The 17,699-nt window shown below is 36.2% G+C and overlaps 1 protein-coding gene across 1 annotated transcript; it reads right to left on the bottom strand.

Moving 5' to 3' along the window:
* Window positions 1–569: 569 nt before the first annotated feature.
* On the bottom strand, window positions 570–10,947 carry LOC135626239 (transcription initiation factor IIF subunit alpha-like). Its single transcript, XM_065131411.1, has 9 exons — window positions 10,663–10,947; window positions 8,356–8,511; window positions 6,586–6,737; window positions 5,896–6,266; window positions 5,356–5,471; window positions 3,489–3,614; window positions 2,370–2,585; window positions 2,034–2,237; window positions 570–950 (listed from the first exon to the last, which is right to left on the bottom strand). The coding sequence occupies exons 1-9, from the start codon at window positions 10,831–10,833 to the stop codon at window positions 861–863; spliced, it is 1,602 nt and encodes a 533-aa protein (XP_064987483.1). The 5' UTR covers window positions 10,834–10,947; the 3' UTR covers window positions 570–860.
* Window positions 10,948–17,699: the final 6,752 nt, after the last annotated feature.

Here is a 17,699-nt window from a genome sequence, read left to right as displayed (position 1 = left end):
ATTAAACTATGCATAAACCTATTGACCGTAGTAATTATCAATTAAAACTTCATCCACCATTATTTTCGAGATAAGAAGTTTTAATTGATTTAAGGAGGCGATTAAGGACAAAGAATCATGCACCCGTAATATACTATGAAGAGGCAATCTAGTGGTTAGGTTAAGACGCAATGTATAATAATACCATTATCTCGGACACTTGTAATGCTTCAATAAAATGAGCATTTTTTTTCAAATAAATACATAATACGAAAACCTATTTCAAGATTATTGTTTATTTTCATGATAAAATTACAGAAGCATTCTTTGAAATCCATGATTTTCCCCTCTATATTTACTTTTTAACATACATATCCCTCCAAATCCTAAAACCTTAATCGTATATAGATGAATTACGGTAATTCATCTATATGCGATTAATTTGTGCAAATGAATTTAAAAGTCATTTCAACCATGCGGTGAAGAATTTGCACAAATGAATTTGTGCAAATTAATTCATCTATATACGTGAAGAATTTAAAAGTCAAGAAGAAAAGGTCACAGCTACATCAATTTGTGCAAATGAACAATTAAACAAGTTTAAGCCATTTCAACCACAACTGCATTGTAAGGTTTCAAGAACTGCATAGCCTGTGAAGCAACGGAGTCTTCGCATGCAAAGTCAGGCGAGTACACAATCTACAAATATACAATTAAGCCTGCTTTTATAGTATCCACCGAAACCTTTCCAAATATTATTTGATAACACTTTTATTCCGATTTGTGTTTGTCGCACTCGAAGGAGCGGTAACCTTGGAGACTCGGCAAAAAAAGTCTGATGCAACATCACCAGAAGGCCGAGGAAACTATATGACACTGTACTATTTATCTCTCAGCACAATGTAGTTGTGACCATTAGCCTTCTGTATTTTTGATATCCTCCGGAGGATGTCCGCAAAGGCATTCTTATCCTGCAAAAAATTTATTTGAGTGATATCAGGTAATAAAGCAATTGATAATTGCAAGTTGTTTTCCAGAAAGGGACAAGGCAGTAATCTCATTAGTAGAGACTAGCAGTCTGAAACAATTTTTATTGTGTTATAGAAATCATGAATATATTTTTGACAAGCTAGAAAGCAATTGAACGGTGTAACACATACCAAACAACTGCAGATGTTCTAAGAAGTGATATAGCTAAACTAAGAGTGTGATGCGTACAAACCAGGAGCTAAAATGTCAATCACAAAAAAAAGGTAAAAGTATTTAATGGAACACATAAAAAGGATCCCTAGGTGAAACATTTTTCACATAGTTTTCATAAACCTAAATAGCATTGACGCCCCAGTGACAAAAAAACTCACATAAATTCACCTGACCAAACAAACTAAGTACTTTGCAGATGGTATGAGGGAATTCGATGTCGATCAGCCTACCTATGAAAGGTTCAAACCAAAGGCTTCATCACCTAGGCAACATTCCCAGATGCCTAAAAGACAGCATGTAATAACAAAATCAAGAGTCATTTTAGCCAAACTATACAATATCGTGGTCTCCGAAATTCCAGTTAAACAGAAGAATAGACATTCAAAACCAAGTATTCACAGCGAGCAAGTATAGTTGGATAAGGTTATGGGTTTAGCAGAACCGATACAGATGCTCAAAACAGGCAACCCTGGACAACCCAGTAAACAAGTCTCCCACCACTATAGAATCTGGGGAACAGAGGTAAGACATGCTTATCACTCCATGTATAGGAGTAAGGTTATCCCCATGAACGACAACATAAGATTTCCAATCAAAGTGGGAACAATGATTCATGATTAGCGACCTATGAGTTACAAATTACTGGGGCAAAGTACGTAACTATGCTAAGTTATAGATGTTGAGAAATCAAAGAACTTCAGAAACATGAAAACTGAAAGAGTGGCTTCCTTTGGTTGCACCTTTACCCTGAAAAATCTGGTGTTTGATTTAGGGACTAGAAAACTATATGCCAGAAACTGTGCAGCATTATCAACCTCAGAGAAAGTAAAACAATAACAATATCAACAAACCTCTTGAGATTTTAGCCTGGCTTTGAATTTTGCAACCAAGTCCTGTGTTGTCAAAGGAGTGGCAGAAAGGAGTACAGTTCGAATTTCATCCTCTGTTACTGGAGCTGTAGAAGGTGTTGACCCAGGTCTGGAAGTTGTAGCAGGAGATGATTTTGGAAGTACATTAGATTTAGATGAAGTGGGAAGCTCATCCTTAGCACTTGGCTGAAACAGAGAAAATTGATTTATCATAAATGCAAGACTGAATAACAGCAGTGCACTTGCTTCAGTATGCCATTGACAACAACAAGACTTATAAACCAAAGAATCCTAAGAATCATATAATGGAGTACATACATTATCCTTCATCTTCTTCACAGGTAAACCATTATTGCTCTTCACATCATCACTCCCAGGTTTCCTCTTTGCTTTAGATGATTTTGATGTAGTTGGAGTAGAACGGGCAGGTCCAGAGGGAGGTGCTGCTTTTGAGGGAGTGTTTTCTGTTGGTTCGTCTTTGGGGGCATCCTTTTGTTTTGGAGCCAGCACAGGAGACATGCCAATTTCTTCATCCTAGACATGAAATACAGAATATTAAGATTTATAGAAACAATCCAGTTTGATGATTTATAGAATATCTTGACAGCCCAATAAACTTGGTAACATGTCATAAATCCTAGCAACAGCTGGTAGTAAGATAATATAATAGAAAAGTACACATTCAGATTGTGAAGGTTCCAATATTCCAATTGTTGGAGACCTTCAGTACAACAGCATAGAAGAATCTCAGCTTCAACTTGGTGCCCAAATGGTCAAAACAATTCAAAAAATGTACTTTTAGCAAAAGCGAGGTGGCTCAAGGTTCATGACATGAGAAATTTAAACAATGAAAAGCTGAAAAGCTTAATCTGCAGTGAAGTAATTAGTGTATGCAAAAACACTAAATGTTATGCATATATATGTTGCAGCAACCATTTGAAATCATATATATACAGTGAAGAATATATTCATATACCGTTCTCAGTTTTATTGCAAGAATTTAGCATTTCAATGATTGTGGATATGATCTTTGATGGAGACACATATGACCAAAAATTTTAATGGAGTCTATGTGTGTCTTAAAAGAAAATATAGCTACAACATGAACATCTTAACAACTTGTGTTGTTGTAAATAAATAAATCCAAACACATATAAGCCAAATAATCTGTGAATAACATAATTATATATGTATATGTATTGCATTACCACACAATCTAGCAATTACTGACTCATACAGTCCAAAGGAAAGAAAGATGCTTGTCAAAAAGGCAATGCAAAATAAAAAAGGATCCTACATGTAATTATTACAGCATGCACAACCAGACTACCAGACTAATTATTACAGCATGCACATCCTATGATCCAGAGGACATGGAGAAACAACGAGAAAGAGTAGACAAACTCACAGATTGTGAAATGCCAAATAAACACTTACATCGTCATCATCATCTTCTTCTTCACCATCAGATTCGTTTAATCCAGCAGCTCGTCCAAGCAGTTTTTTCAACTCCTTTCCAGATTTACTCAACCCACCATCTTCTTCGTCTTCCTCCTCATCATCCTGTGCACATTACAAATAGTAAACCAGCATTATTGGCCAAGAAAACTTCCTAGAAGACCAAGTTAACATATAGACAACATATTAATCAAGTTTGATGAACAGAAAATGAATAAAGGCACAGCTTCTTAATTTTATAAACTAATTTAAAATATCAGAAACTGTTTTTTATAATTAGCAATAACTTCAATATTTACTAAAATTTGCATCATTATTAAATGTTGGAGAACAATGAAGGCTTCTCTGATATAGATAAGCAACTACTAGATGACGACAAGTTCTCAGCATCTATAACCGCTCAAAAATAAATCAATCAAAACACCAGCATCTATATAGATACAGTGCAGACAGTAGTACAAATAGAATGCATATGCATATTTATTTGCTTTATACATATAGATATAGCATCGCCATATCTAGACTTTGGGTGTTTGCCCTGTCGATCATATCCATGTCAACAAGTCTCTCAAGCCCATGACAATAATACTACGTGCTTTCTTCATATCTCAAGTTTCCATAAATTATGAAAGTCTTCTGAAAAAAGTAAATCAAAGAACCACTGATCATAGATGTGATGCAAGCAAAGCACCAAATCTCAGACCACATGGTGGTGCCTTCCATCATGAATATCTCAACTAATCAATTTGATCTCATCTTAAGATCTATGATCAGGACAGCAAATAGAATGCACATTAGAAGGTAGGGATCAAGGATAGTAGGAAGAAAATACTGCAGGGAAAGAAAGGGTTACTATAAGTGAGAAGAGAGCAACCAGGGCATGTCTGGCATACGAGGGATTCCTTTATTCCTTCATTCATAAAATGTAGACCATAGTACCATACATCATTATTTAAGGGCACGACTTTTCGGCTTAAATATATTAAAGCGACACAGTCAGAATGAGTCTCATAGGATGTAATAATCATTGTAAATAGCAATTATAAATTTCTTTCCAAGCACTGGATCCCAATTATATTTCTTCCAGGATTTAAAGAAAATTTGTGTTCTGTAGAAACCAGAAGGCAATTTCAGTTTCCAATCTGTTAAGTCGGTTCAAGAAAACCTATGACATTCGAACCAAAGAATATAATAAATTACCACCTACTTGAGTCCAAACAAGATTCTTAAAACACATATATGGTTGGTTGTTTAAGGGCCTAGCTGCCCACTCCTTTAGCGGTATGTCTCGTGGCCCTTTCCCAAATAATGATAATTTAAAACCAATTAGAAAAGGGACATGAACTGATCCAGAACTGAGACTGAATCCTACGAAGAATAACTATAAAATTGATTCAAACTATATCAAGAAACCTAAGCTCACTGGATCTGATCTTAATAAGTAACAAGCCTAAATGATTAACAACTCAACCCAAACCATGGATGCAACAAGATGTGAGGGTGACTAGTGAATTTATGCTCAGTAGCAGCAGAAGCGATCCACAAACTGATACAAAAGGATATAATGATTCAGAGTGCATCATGTCAGTATGCAGTTGATGAAATCAACTTATTGAATAATCTGAAGGCAGATATACAAAGATGAAAGACCCAAAATCCCTAAAGAAACAATTAATCCTTTGTCCCTCAGAAACTATGTTTTGACAAAATCTAAGGCAGTGTCAAATCTTATGCAAAAAAAAGAAGAAAAAAAATCCAACAAATCAAATCTCATCCTAGCATTGCTGGAAGATGTAGTTGCCATAAGCCTAAAAAGTTTCATGCCATAAACTTCTGCAAAAGATACCTGTTTAATTTCAGGGGGAGCAGGAATCTCAGGAGCTAAATCTTCTCTTTCCTCTGGATCATTACCAACAGCTTCATCATCATCAGTAAAAGTTTCTTCATGCTCCCAGTCATCACCTAAAAGATGTAAAAAAATATGAACCGATCAGCAGATAAAAACACACATCAGATAGGTACTAAATTTGTTTAGTACAAATAAGGATGATAATAATCCCAATCAGATTTATGGCAGATATAGTGGTGAGTTTACATGGAATCAGATATCATCCACAAATAATTAACACATGTATGGTGTATCAATCCCCTAATCAGAATTCAACTTAGACCAACTCAGTTCATGTGTTCCTTTATCTCAGACAAACCTGAGCGCATGGTGACTTGGTTTAGCTTATTCAATGAACATCTGTAACTGGATATTCTATGATCATGAACTTATAGACAACTAGACAACACTATACATGATTTATTATACCACTATTGGAAGAGATATTCTGAAATTACAGGTATTAAAAACATCAACAACAGTAACACTGGGACCCACCTTTTTCAATGTCATCATCATCAAGATCAAATTCACCCCCTTTTGCACCTTCTTCATCATCATCAACACCCTTTTTGCTCAGTCCAAGCCTATTCTTTCTTGCCTCCTCTTCATCCTCATTTTCTTCACCCTTGTCAGAATGCTCTCCATCATCACTGTTCTTTCCTTTCTTAAGGCGACTGCTTCCATCAGCCTCACCTTTGCTTGCTTCCTCATTCTTCTTTACTTCACCAAAAGCAGCAGCCCCGTTAGTTGCTGCCTTCATCATCCACCTTTCATATCCAGTTGCATTATGTCTCCTCTTGTTCATTTTCTCTTCAGCCTCTTCCAAAGTTAATTGCTTGTATTGTGCAATTTTGCTAAAATTGTACCTGTAAAGCAACTTGGAATTATGAGACATAAGACCTCTTCACGATTGAGTATTGGCCAACAATTATGAGATGTAAAGCAACTTGGAATACATAGTATAGGCATCACGACAATAAATATGGATATAATTTATAACCTCATCTCATATAAATTTGCAACAATCCTCAAAAGGAGCAAACCAAGCAAATCAACAATCTTTTGTTATTTAGCCCACGAAAGATGGGGGAACAAAACAGAAACCAAGAGAAAACAAAAGGACAGCAAGGAGATTTCAGAAGTGACAAGGAAACAATACACATAACTCCACAAACAAACTTGTACCAGGAACCAGCAGGAAAAGCAAGGAACTCCTTCCCATGCATCATTAGCAAATAATAAGTAGCAGTTGTAGATTGTGAGCCCTCAATTTGACCTTGATACTGATGCTGGCCAGTCTCATCTTCCAATATCCATGGTTTATTCTTGTACTTCTCCTGCACCATTCCATTAAGTACATCTAAATTCAAGAAAGGTATACCAATACCAATAAGGGCAAACAGCCATACTGGCTAGACATTGATATTTAAATAAAAACATATGCAAAAAAACTAGCGTTGAGAGACTTCCACATAAATAACCTCAAGTCCTTTAAAATCTAAAACATGCAAAATCATCCAGAATGCTCATGTTCACAAAATCATATGTTGTTACAACAACTATCAGATTCCTGTTATGTTCCTATTAAGTACAGATTCTCGAAGAACAATGCATAATGCAGATGCAAGTCAAACTCATACATTGTCTCAAATAAGAACATGGGAGCCTTTGCTCCAATTTGATCATAGAGCTCCCACATTCTAAATATAGCAAATATATTTTTTTAAAAAACTAACTATACTGTTTGACAAGACAAAGATATTGTCATTTCTCAGTTACAAGAATGAGAAACAATAATTTCTTCAATTTCCTCCCAAAGACCTGCATGGAGCCATGGAGATCTATCCTTCCTCTTGTCTATGATTCTACTTAAACCATGAACTATTACAACGAATCCTCTTGTTTATCATTCTATTTTAAGCCATGAACTATTGCAACAAATCCTCTTGTTTATCATTCTACTTAAGGCATGAAATACTGCAACAAACAATAAAGGAACAACTTTGGAACCCTTAAGGTGATTAAGACACCTAAATAAATTAGATTGACAAATCAATTCAATAATTCTAAAGCCAAAGAACTATTCTATTGGTTGTCCTGTCCATGGATTGCAATTTCATGTCGGGTACTTCCTTGGTCAGACCAGTATGTACTGTCAGTACCGGTGGACTGACAAATGGTACACCAATATATACTGAGAGAAGAAGATGAGGAGGAGAAGAAGAGGAGGAAGAAGAGAAGGTGGTGGAGGAAGAGAGGAGGAAGAAGAAGAGAGAGGAAGGAGGAAAGGAAGGAAGAAAAGGAGGCAGTTGAGTAAAAGGAGGAAGGAGGAAAACGAAGAAGACAAGAAGGCGATGGAGGAAGCAGTGGAGGAAGGAGGAAGGCGAAGAAGAAGAGGAGGGGATGGAGGAAGTGGTGGAGGAAAGAGGAACAGGAAGGAAAAGGAGGAGAATGAGGCGGTGAAGGAGGAGGAAGAAGAGGAGAGAAGGATGCATACCTGAGATCAGCAGCGTCTGATGTGTGGCATGGAGGTTGGTGGCGAAAGGTGGTAAGTGACAGAAAAAACAGGGCGCAAAGTCCGTGCATACAGAGAGGGCTTGTGCTCACGAGCCCTAACTGAAAGAGTTCATTTTTGTTGATAGGTTGGACAGAATTGCTTGAAATAGGAGCAGTCCACATCTCGGTTTAGGCTCGGACCGTTAATATTCGTATGAACAAACCAAACAGATTATACTTGACTTCCTTGCATCTTGTCTATAGTTTATTGAACTAGCCTAACCAAAATTATACCTAAAATACACTACCTTGCATCATGTCCTTTTACTAATAAGCCATAATTCGTATTTGTAACCTTTTGCAAGAACACAATAGATAACCGCCCAATCTTATATAAACTAATCATAAAGGAAACAAATACAAAGAAAGATCATAGAGCATGGTGATGATTGTGCATACCTTCAAAGTGTCAGTGAGTTGGCGTCCTTGAAGGCCTTCTTTGTGAAGAGACCACCTGTTCTCTGAACTCTTCTTCGAAAAAGGTGGCAAGCCAGTTACAAACCTACCGATATAGAAAGCTTTGTCTATGTTGGCACTTGCCCGTACATTATATTCCTATATAGGAAAGAAGAAGCAAAGTTACAACTAGATCAAGTAGACGCAACCATGAATTTTGTAAGTTCCAATGACAAGCTCTACCATTTTCTAATAGGAATCCATCTAGAGAATCTTCCATGGACAATACATATATGCAAGTATATAACAACAGAATGTAAATAACACACTAAAGAATATAACCATTTGGTGATTTGAAAAGGCAGTCTAGATAACAAATGTCAAAAAAAAATTTTGTTCTACTATGATAATACATGTCTACCGTAACATGCTGTGTATAGTAGCAAGTCATTCAGAGTTGTTCTGCATTGTTATCACAAATGCAGTTTTTTGTTGCAAGTAAATAATTAAAGAAAATATATTCTCTGAAAAGCCTCACTGGCTTTGGGACGTCGGGAGTTCGATTTGTTCGGAGTTTTTGACAGCTGTTGAATATAATCTAAACAGTAGCACAATAATAATTGTCTTAACAGCCACTGAATAATGAATTATAAACTATGGTTAGTTCTCAAAAGACTACATTCGATGGACCATTACAGAAATACCAAGAAGACAACTCTGACAACTCAAGAAATAATACTATGTATCCTCGTGCACATAGAACAACAAATTTCAGCAAATTCTGAATATAGCTTCATCCAGAGAGTATGAATCTTACAGAAATAAATAGAAAGTATGAGACAGTAGGCATATAATTGATATTGGCCTATAGATGCAAAATATTGAACATAAAATTGTATATTCTGTATATAAGAAAAGGAAAGCTAGAGATGACTAGTCAAAAACTCCACAATATGATATTAGAATTACAAAGTTTTAAGTGAACACTTTGAGTTAGGGAAAATAAAAAAATATCCGAGAAAAAAAATGAAAAATATCCAGTATCCTACTAGCTATTTTACAGGAAAAAAAATACTTAAATAATGTATTAAACAATCATCAATATCCCACACGTATGGATATCACTATTCACCAACTCTTTACTTGAATATCTATATCATGATCCTACACAACTCTTTACTTGAGTATATATATCATGATCCTATACAACTCTTTAACTTTGTTGAACCTGAACCACTAGCTCAAAATGCTTAAGTCAGAAGTAAACTTTACTGGTTAATTAAAAACTAAGCCACAGTAAGTTCATCTGCATTACAAAAAAGGAGATCCCAGATATATACCAAAGACAGCTAGTCTACCAAAGAGCTCTCTAGGAAGGTGAAGAGTGTTTGAAGCTGAAAATTGCTTTAAAACAGAAGCAATATTGGAGAAAATGGCTTCCAAAAACCAAGGAACAGGAGATGTGCCTTTGACAATCTAAGTCAAAGGAACAATAATAAACCCATTAGACCTTATGAATTAATCCAAGTCTTAACCTATTTCCGATGTGGAACTAAACTGGGATGTTATAATCTAATTATATTATCTATACCATTAAAATCTACATCCATCGTGAACCATTAAATACAATTCAAATATCAACTGATCAAACTATACACTCAAAGCGAATACATGATAATGCTTGGACAGAGTGCGTCTTGGCACGAGATCACATGTCATACACTTGGAAAGGCAACAAAGCAACCCGTTCTGGACCAGGAGAACAAAATTTGTGGTTTCCATTGGGTAGATTCTACGTCTCCTGCCTCAATTGTCCAAACACCAAATTTCACACACATCCGAATTAAGTAACCATAGAAGAGTCCTATAAATTTACCCACCACAAGTCCACCACAAATTAAGAAGGGAAATCGGACAACATCAAAAGAAACACTAATCTTCCGATGCAAAGAAAACCCTAACCTGAAAAAAAATAGAAATAGCATCTAGGATAAGGCATGTTGAGGAACAATTCTAGAGGTTATATGGTGACAAAGAAAGGAGGGAAAACCCCCTTCTGATCAGGAGAATTAAAAATCTTGCATCGAATTTGAACGAAATGTCTACTCCAGATCCTGCTCTTTACCAAAATACAAATCCATCGATATCAGAAAAGAAAAAAAAAATACCCCGATTCAGATCGACGAAACCCTAACCTTGAAACGTCTGCGAAAACCGACAAAATCCTAAAGAAGGAAAGGGAAAGAAAGCCCGAGGTCTGAACTGCAAGACTCGGATCCGATTGGGTTGACAGGGGGATCAAGCGCTCACCCGGATCAGTTTGGTGATGAAGGCGCCGCAGAGGTGGCAGCGGCCGCGATTGGCCGCCATGGTCTTGCCGCAGGAGAGGCAGAGCGTGGTGTGCTTGCAATTGCTCCCGTAGAGGTCGGACGTCGACCCGCACCCATCGCAGCACGGCTTCAGCACCAAGTCGAAGCTCATGGCGGCACACGATACGGTGGAGAGCGGTGAAGGAGGAGACGAAGAGCTGGAGGGCGAAGAAACGACGCCGTTGTCTTTTAACGGCAACAGTTTGGTTTTACACGTCTAACCTTCCGAGGTTTCAAAATAGGGGTATTTAACCCTATAAATTTTAAGAATATATATACACCGCCGTATCTGACGTCACTAAATTCCATCGAAAATACTGAAAATTTTATGAAACTAAAAATTTATCTGATGATAGTGTCGTAAATCCACTTACAAAATTTTAAGTTACATTTCGGTAAATTTATATCTACAATATCGATCTCACTCAGTCGAGAATTTGAATCCTGATAATTTTTTTTTTATCTATAATTAGACTATGAAGATGATGGATTACTGAAACATATAATTTGTAATCTTACTATATACATATAATCTTTATATACCTATATATATATATATATATATATATATATATATATGGACACTTATTTATTCTAACAACTGATTGCAGAGTCATGTTCCCTAATACTCATGAAGAAAAGAGGAATTGACTTGGACAAAAACAAACGAAATGAATTATCAAAAATAACTTTAATTTTTAAAAAAAAATAAATTATGATTTTTAATTAGAAATAAATATAAATTTAATATAATTTTAGTTAAAATAATTTAAAGTGGGAAAGAATAGTGACTTTTTTTTTGGATTTTATGGAGTAATTTTGTAGTATGTTTAGGATTTTTTTTCATTAATATTGAATTATCTACGAACAAATAATTTTAATTATTATATTATTTTTTAAATAACTTGATTTTAAATTTTAAATAATCAATCGATGAATATATATGATTCTACTAGTAAAAAATAATAATGGGACTCCATGTGCAATCGATTAAGGTTCTCGATTTTATATATATGTATATCAATTTGATATATTTGTCGAACACAATCCTTAAAATGATCACATGATATAATATATTGATACATTGTATGTCTTTAGTGTATCAATATATTGATTATCATAGTGTAATCATTGTGAATCACATGTGCCTGAGGTAGCTTATAAGGCAAGAACAATTGTGGCATATATTAGCATGGGGTATGGAGAATGTTAAAGCTTCTACTTTTATTATTCATTTATTGCTTCCTATTATAAGATTAATTATTATACTACTACTTAGAGAAGTATGACTAACTATAACTGTACTGTTGTTGGTCATAAGATTTTCTATAATACGATGGCTTTGAATACAATGAGCTTGTGTTTATGTCGTATAGGCTCTATTGCATCTACTCAAAATCATCAATTGTCTTTCCCTTTCCTTTTCATGTATAAACTTGATCAATATCTCGTTGACCTCATAATCTGAATCTCGAGTGACATATATAAAATACTATTTCTCGATCCATGCACCACCATCCAATTACGTAGATAGGACCATCGACTCTTCCACATTATCACTATTATCGGTCAAGGCACTACTATCCATGTTATTGTTATGTCTTTGGACCAAGTGGGTTATTGAATGTAATTGAGAAAACAATAGCAACAGTCGCATTATTGGAATGCGACTGTTGCTATTGTCTTCCCTTTGTCTTTGCACACTGAGCGAACAATTATGGTGGAGGAAATGGTTTAAAAATCTTTTTCTATAGTTCAAACGATCAAATTGATCATTTAAAATATGAAAATTTAAGTTTTTGATCGGTAATGATCGAAATTCGATCGTTATCGATAGATACAAATCCCATATAGCTCATTATATGATCATATAATATGTATTACCTGATAGAGGATGATCCGTATACTGATCCTCCTATCAGATCGATATGTATCGTCTTGTATTGAGCGATACAACTCGGTACGATAAACCTTGCTTATAATGACAAAAAATATAACATATTATATTCCATGATCGAATATATCTATTGGTTTAATCTTGACTTACATTATTAGGAGTACTCATTAAATTTTTTTTTGAACTAATTAATTGGAAGTACAAATGAAAAATAATTATAATTAATTTATATAATTAACAATAAATAAATAAATAATTTAACACTGTTAATTTAACTAAAAACAACTTTTACAGCATTTCATCTCAAATAATTGAAACAGTACAACTTATTGTTGTTACACAAGCAAAAATAATAGATACTCGGTACAATACCCATCATTATTCCTGCCAATTATACAAGTAACAAAAGGTACGATGATGACAAAACCAATGAAGAAGCAATGTGATTGACACGTTAATCTAATTCCATTCCCATCAACTAGGATGGTAACCATTGATAACTTAGAACTCGTACAAAGTTACTTTTGATGACTTTGTTCTGTTTCCGAACCGCCGGATATAGAGCTCCTTGACATTATATTCTGCCTAATTACGTATTATCTTTAATATTTTAATTTTCATATTTTTAAAAATTATATTAAACTCTTTATACTTATGAAAATAAAATATTTAATATTATTTTTCCTCAGGCCATCAACTCTATTAACGAAAATCCGTTACATGTGAAAAATGACGTTAAAATAAGGTAAAAAGATAATTACATAAGTTATATCGATTAATTCCTCTCGCTTGCGATTCTGCTCATGGCTAACATTTATCCATCTTTGGCTCCTTAAGAAGAGAGCACAAGGCTTTGAACCTCGCTTCTCGTGAGCGCAGTGCCATGTAGCATATGTAGCAACCACAACAACAACAACAATAGGGTGGGTCCCAGTTCAGTATTGATATGGACCCATACGTGTCATCCGGGGTCAGTCCCCAGCTCACGTGCTCCAAATCCTTGGCGTTAGGCCCCTCCATCTGTCGTAGTTGGTGGAGTTTGCACTAGTGTTTATTAGTCATTGGCCCTCAGCACCGATAGATGTAGCCAATTCTGATGAGTTAGATGAGGCCCTCACCGTCAGCTACGAGGCCGAGCATGGTAGCATGCTCGAGAGCTACTGGTTGTGGCAAGAGACACTTGTGTTGCTCAAGATCCACTTTGAGATGGACGTCACCTTTCGAGACGTCAGAGAGGGCCCTTAAAGGTGACATCTATCTTAAAGTGGATCTTGAGCAGCGAGAGCGTCTCTTGGCATAACCAACGACTCTTGGGCCTCATCCAACTCATCGAAATTGGTTACATTTGTGAGTGTCAAGGGTTGATAACTGACGGGCACCGATGTGAACTCCACCAACTACAACGATGATTGCTATGACGGAAGGAGGGGATCGACGCCAGGGATGTGGAGCACGTGAGCTGGGGGACTAGCTTCGGAAGATGCGAATGGGGCTATATCAGCATCGAATTAGGACCTGCCCTACTGTTGCAATTGTAATGACAGCCCCGCCACAAAGCTCGCAACACTCAAGACGAAGCTCGCGAAGGAGGAGGACAACATAAACGATGACTTAATTCCACGTGCTCCGCTCACGAGGAACACTTCTTCAAAGTTCAAAGTCTTGTGCTTCCTGAGAGGCCGAACAGAAGTGCAAACAAGAGAAATTAATCAAAATAACTTACAAAATTATCTTTTTAATCCTATTTTAATATCAATATGATATTTTCGTGAACAAGTACAACAACATGTGATAAAACAAGATTAAATATTGTTGGGTCCAGTTCATATGTGGGCTTAGACAATTTGGACCATAAACCCAAATCAACTAATCGGAGATTAGAGAGAACGAAATTAGGGTGAGATTAGAGTAAGAACATGCGGCGACGTGCAGAGAAAAGAGGAGAGAGAAATAGAGAGAGAAAGTAAGATTTCTGAGTTTTTCTGCTTGACGATCGGTGGCCAAACGTTGTCAGTTTCGGTCCAAATTTTATGTGGAGAATCCTTGCAGCAAACTCTACAATCCTAACGGTGTTGATCTGCAGTTTACCCTCTCTAAGGTACTTTCCTGCGATATCCACTCTATGAGACCTAGAATTCTCTTTTGAGGAGATCCATCCTATGTGATGAAGATATGCTATCCTTGAGCCAAGATCTATGATCTTGATCTTATTCTGATCCTCTAGTTATTCTAGAGAAGACCTACTGTAAACCTGTTATCATTATTATTGATAGTGGAAGTTTGAGGTGGACTACGGTCCCGTGGTTTTTCCCACATTGGGTTTTTCACGTTAAAAAGATTTGGTCTCACTGTGTGATTGATTTATTGCTCTATTGTTTATGTTGTGCTGATTGATATTAGCATTTTGATATCAAGTTGGTATTTTGATGAGGAACCTATTTTGATACACAAAGAGGGAAAAGAATTATTCCGCATTAACAGGTTTCTTCCCAACAAGTGGTATCAGAGCATCAGGTTGTTTGGTGCTAGTTTTCTTGTATGATTGAAATGGAGCAGTCAGATGGTATGATTAAATTGAACTCATCAAATTATTCCACTTGGAGGCGTCTGATGGAAGATTTGCTCTATTGCAAAGATTTGTATAAGCCTATCAAGATTAAAGATAAACCTTCTATTATGGACGATGAAGAATGGGAAGTTCAACATAGAAAAGCTATTGCCTATATTAGAAGATGGATGGATATAAACTTGCATGAGCATATTTCAGATGAAATCAGAGCTGATGTTGTTTGGCAAAGGTTAGAAAATCTCTTTGCGAAAAAGACAGTGGGAAATAGAATTTCTCTCCTCAGAAGGCTTGTAAATTTGAAGTATAAAGATGGTGGTAACATTATTGAGCACATAAGCCTATTTCAGAGTCTTGCAAACAAGTTGGTTGCTATGAAAATGAATATAGATGATGAGATGCAGGGATTATTACTTCTCAGCTCTTTACCAGAAAGTTGGGAAACATATGTGGTGACTATTTGTAACTCCACGCCAGAGGGGATTCTAACCATAGATATGGTTAAAGATAGTTTGCTAAATGAAGATGCTAGAAGGAAAGAACAGGGTGAATCTTCTTCTGGTGTATTTGTTACTGAAAAACAAGAAAGACGTGGAAGAAGTCATAGCAGAAATCCACATGGTTATAGAGGAAGATCTAAGTCTAGAAGAGATATCAAATATTTTCACTGTAATAGGCCAGGTCATATGAAGAAAGAGTGTAGGTTTTGGAAGCGAGAACAGAATGAAATAAAGAAAAATGAGAAAGAGACCAATACAATTGCTGCTGAAGGTAATATCACTATTGTCTGTGATGAAGGTTGTGTTAGCCTTGTAGCTCAGGACAGTAATTGGGTAATTGACTCTAGTGCTTCATTTCATGTCACTTCTCATGGTGATTTCTTTAGATCTTACACTGCTGGTGATTTTGGTAATGTCAGAATGGGAAACAACGGTACATCTAAGATTGTGGGTATTGGAGATATTTGCTTGGAGACCAGTATTTGGAGCAAATTGATACTCAAAGATGTAAGGCATGTTCCAGATATTCGTCTTAACTTGATATCTACAGGTATACTTGATGATGAGGGCTTTGCACATTATTTTGATGAAAGTAAATGGAAACTCACTAAAGGTTCTCTAATTGTGGCAAAAGGAAAGAAGATTAACTCTTTTTATGTCATGGAAGCTAAGCTACACAAAGGAGAGATTAATGCAATTCGAAAAGGCGAAAGTATAGATCTTTGGCATAAGAGGCTTGGACATATCAGCGAGAAGGGACTTCAAACTCTTGCTAGAAAGCAATTCTTACTAGAGTTGCAAGGTACATCTCTTAAATCTTGTGATCATTGCTTAGCTGGAAAAACACATAGAGTTGCATTTCAGACATATCCATCATCTAGAAGATCTGATGTTATTGATTTAGTTCATACTGATGTGTGTACTATGCAAACTAGAACTCTTGGAGGTGCTATTTATTTTGTTACTTTTATTGACGACTATTCTAGAAAAGTTTGGGCTTTTGCTTTGAAATCTAAAGATCAGGTACTCGATGCTTTCAAGGAGTTTCATGTCAATGTTGAAAGAGAAACTGGCAGAAAGCTAAAGTGTGTTCGATCAGATAATGATGGCGAGTACAGGGGTCCTTTTGAGAATTATTGCAGGTTCCATGGTATCAGGCTTGAGAAAACAGTTCCTAAAACTCCTCAGCAGAATGGTGTGGCAGAAAGGATGAACAGAACCATTGAAGAAAGGATTAGGTGTATGCTTTCTCACGCCAAGTTACCAAAGTCATTTTGGGGGGAGGCTATGAGAACTACAGTTGACCTAATAAATCTTTCTCCATCAGTTCCTCTGCAATGTGATGTTCCAGAGAGAGTATGGAGAGGAAAAGATATATCTTATAATCATTTGAGAGTCTTTGGGTGTAAAGCATTTGTTCATATTCCCAAAGATGAGAGGTCCAAGCTTGATAATAAGGCAAAAGCATGTATCTTCTTGGGATATGGTCATGAAGAGTTTGGGTACAGATTATGAGATCCAGTGAACAAGAAGATTATTAGAAGCAGAGATGTTGTGTTTCTTGAAGACCAATTGTTTGATGATGGTGATAATGTTGAGAAGCCAGAAACCTCTGTTTATATTCCTTGGAGTTTGGGTCCAGTTCCTTCACCTGTAATTCATTATGATCATGGGGGAGATGAACAAGAAGATTGTGGTGAGAATACTAGTGATGATACACCTACAGTTGATGATGCTGAACCAACTGAACAGGCACCTCCACCACCAGTTGAGATTCCATTGAGAAGATCCACTAGAGAGCGACAACCCTCTACCAGATATCCTCCACATGAGTATGTTATGCTTACTGACGGGGGAGAGCCAGAAACTTACCAAGAAGCTATTCTACATGAGAATAAGAGTGAGTGGGTTAAAGCCATGCAAGAAGAGATGAGATCCTTGCTTGAGAACCATACCTATGACTTGGTAAAGTTGCCCAAAGAGAAGAAAGCTCTCAAGAATAAGTGGGTTTATAA

Source organism: Musa acuminata, chromosome BXJ2-11, assembly GCF_036884655.1.
Source record: "Musa acuminata AAA Group cultivar baxijiao chromosome BXJ2-11, Cavendish_Baxijiao_AAA, whole genome shotgun sequence".
NCBI classification, from domain to species: Eukaryota; Viridiplantae; Streptophyta; class Magnoliopsida; order Zingiberales; family Musaceae; genus Musa; species Musa acuminata.
This window is presented reverse-complemented; position numbering and strand designations above follow the sequence as displayed.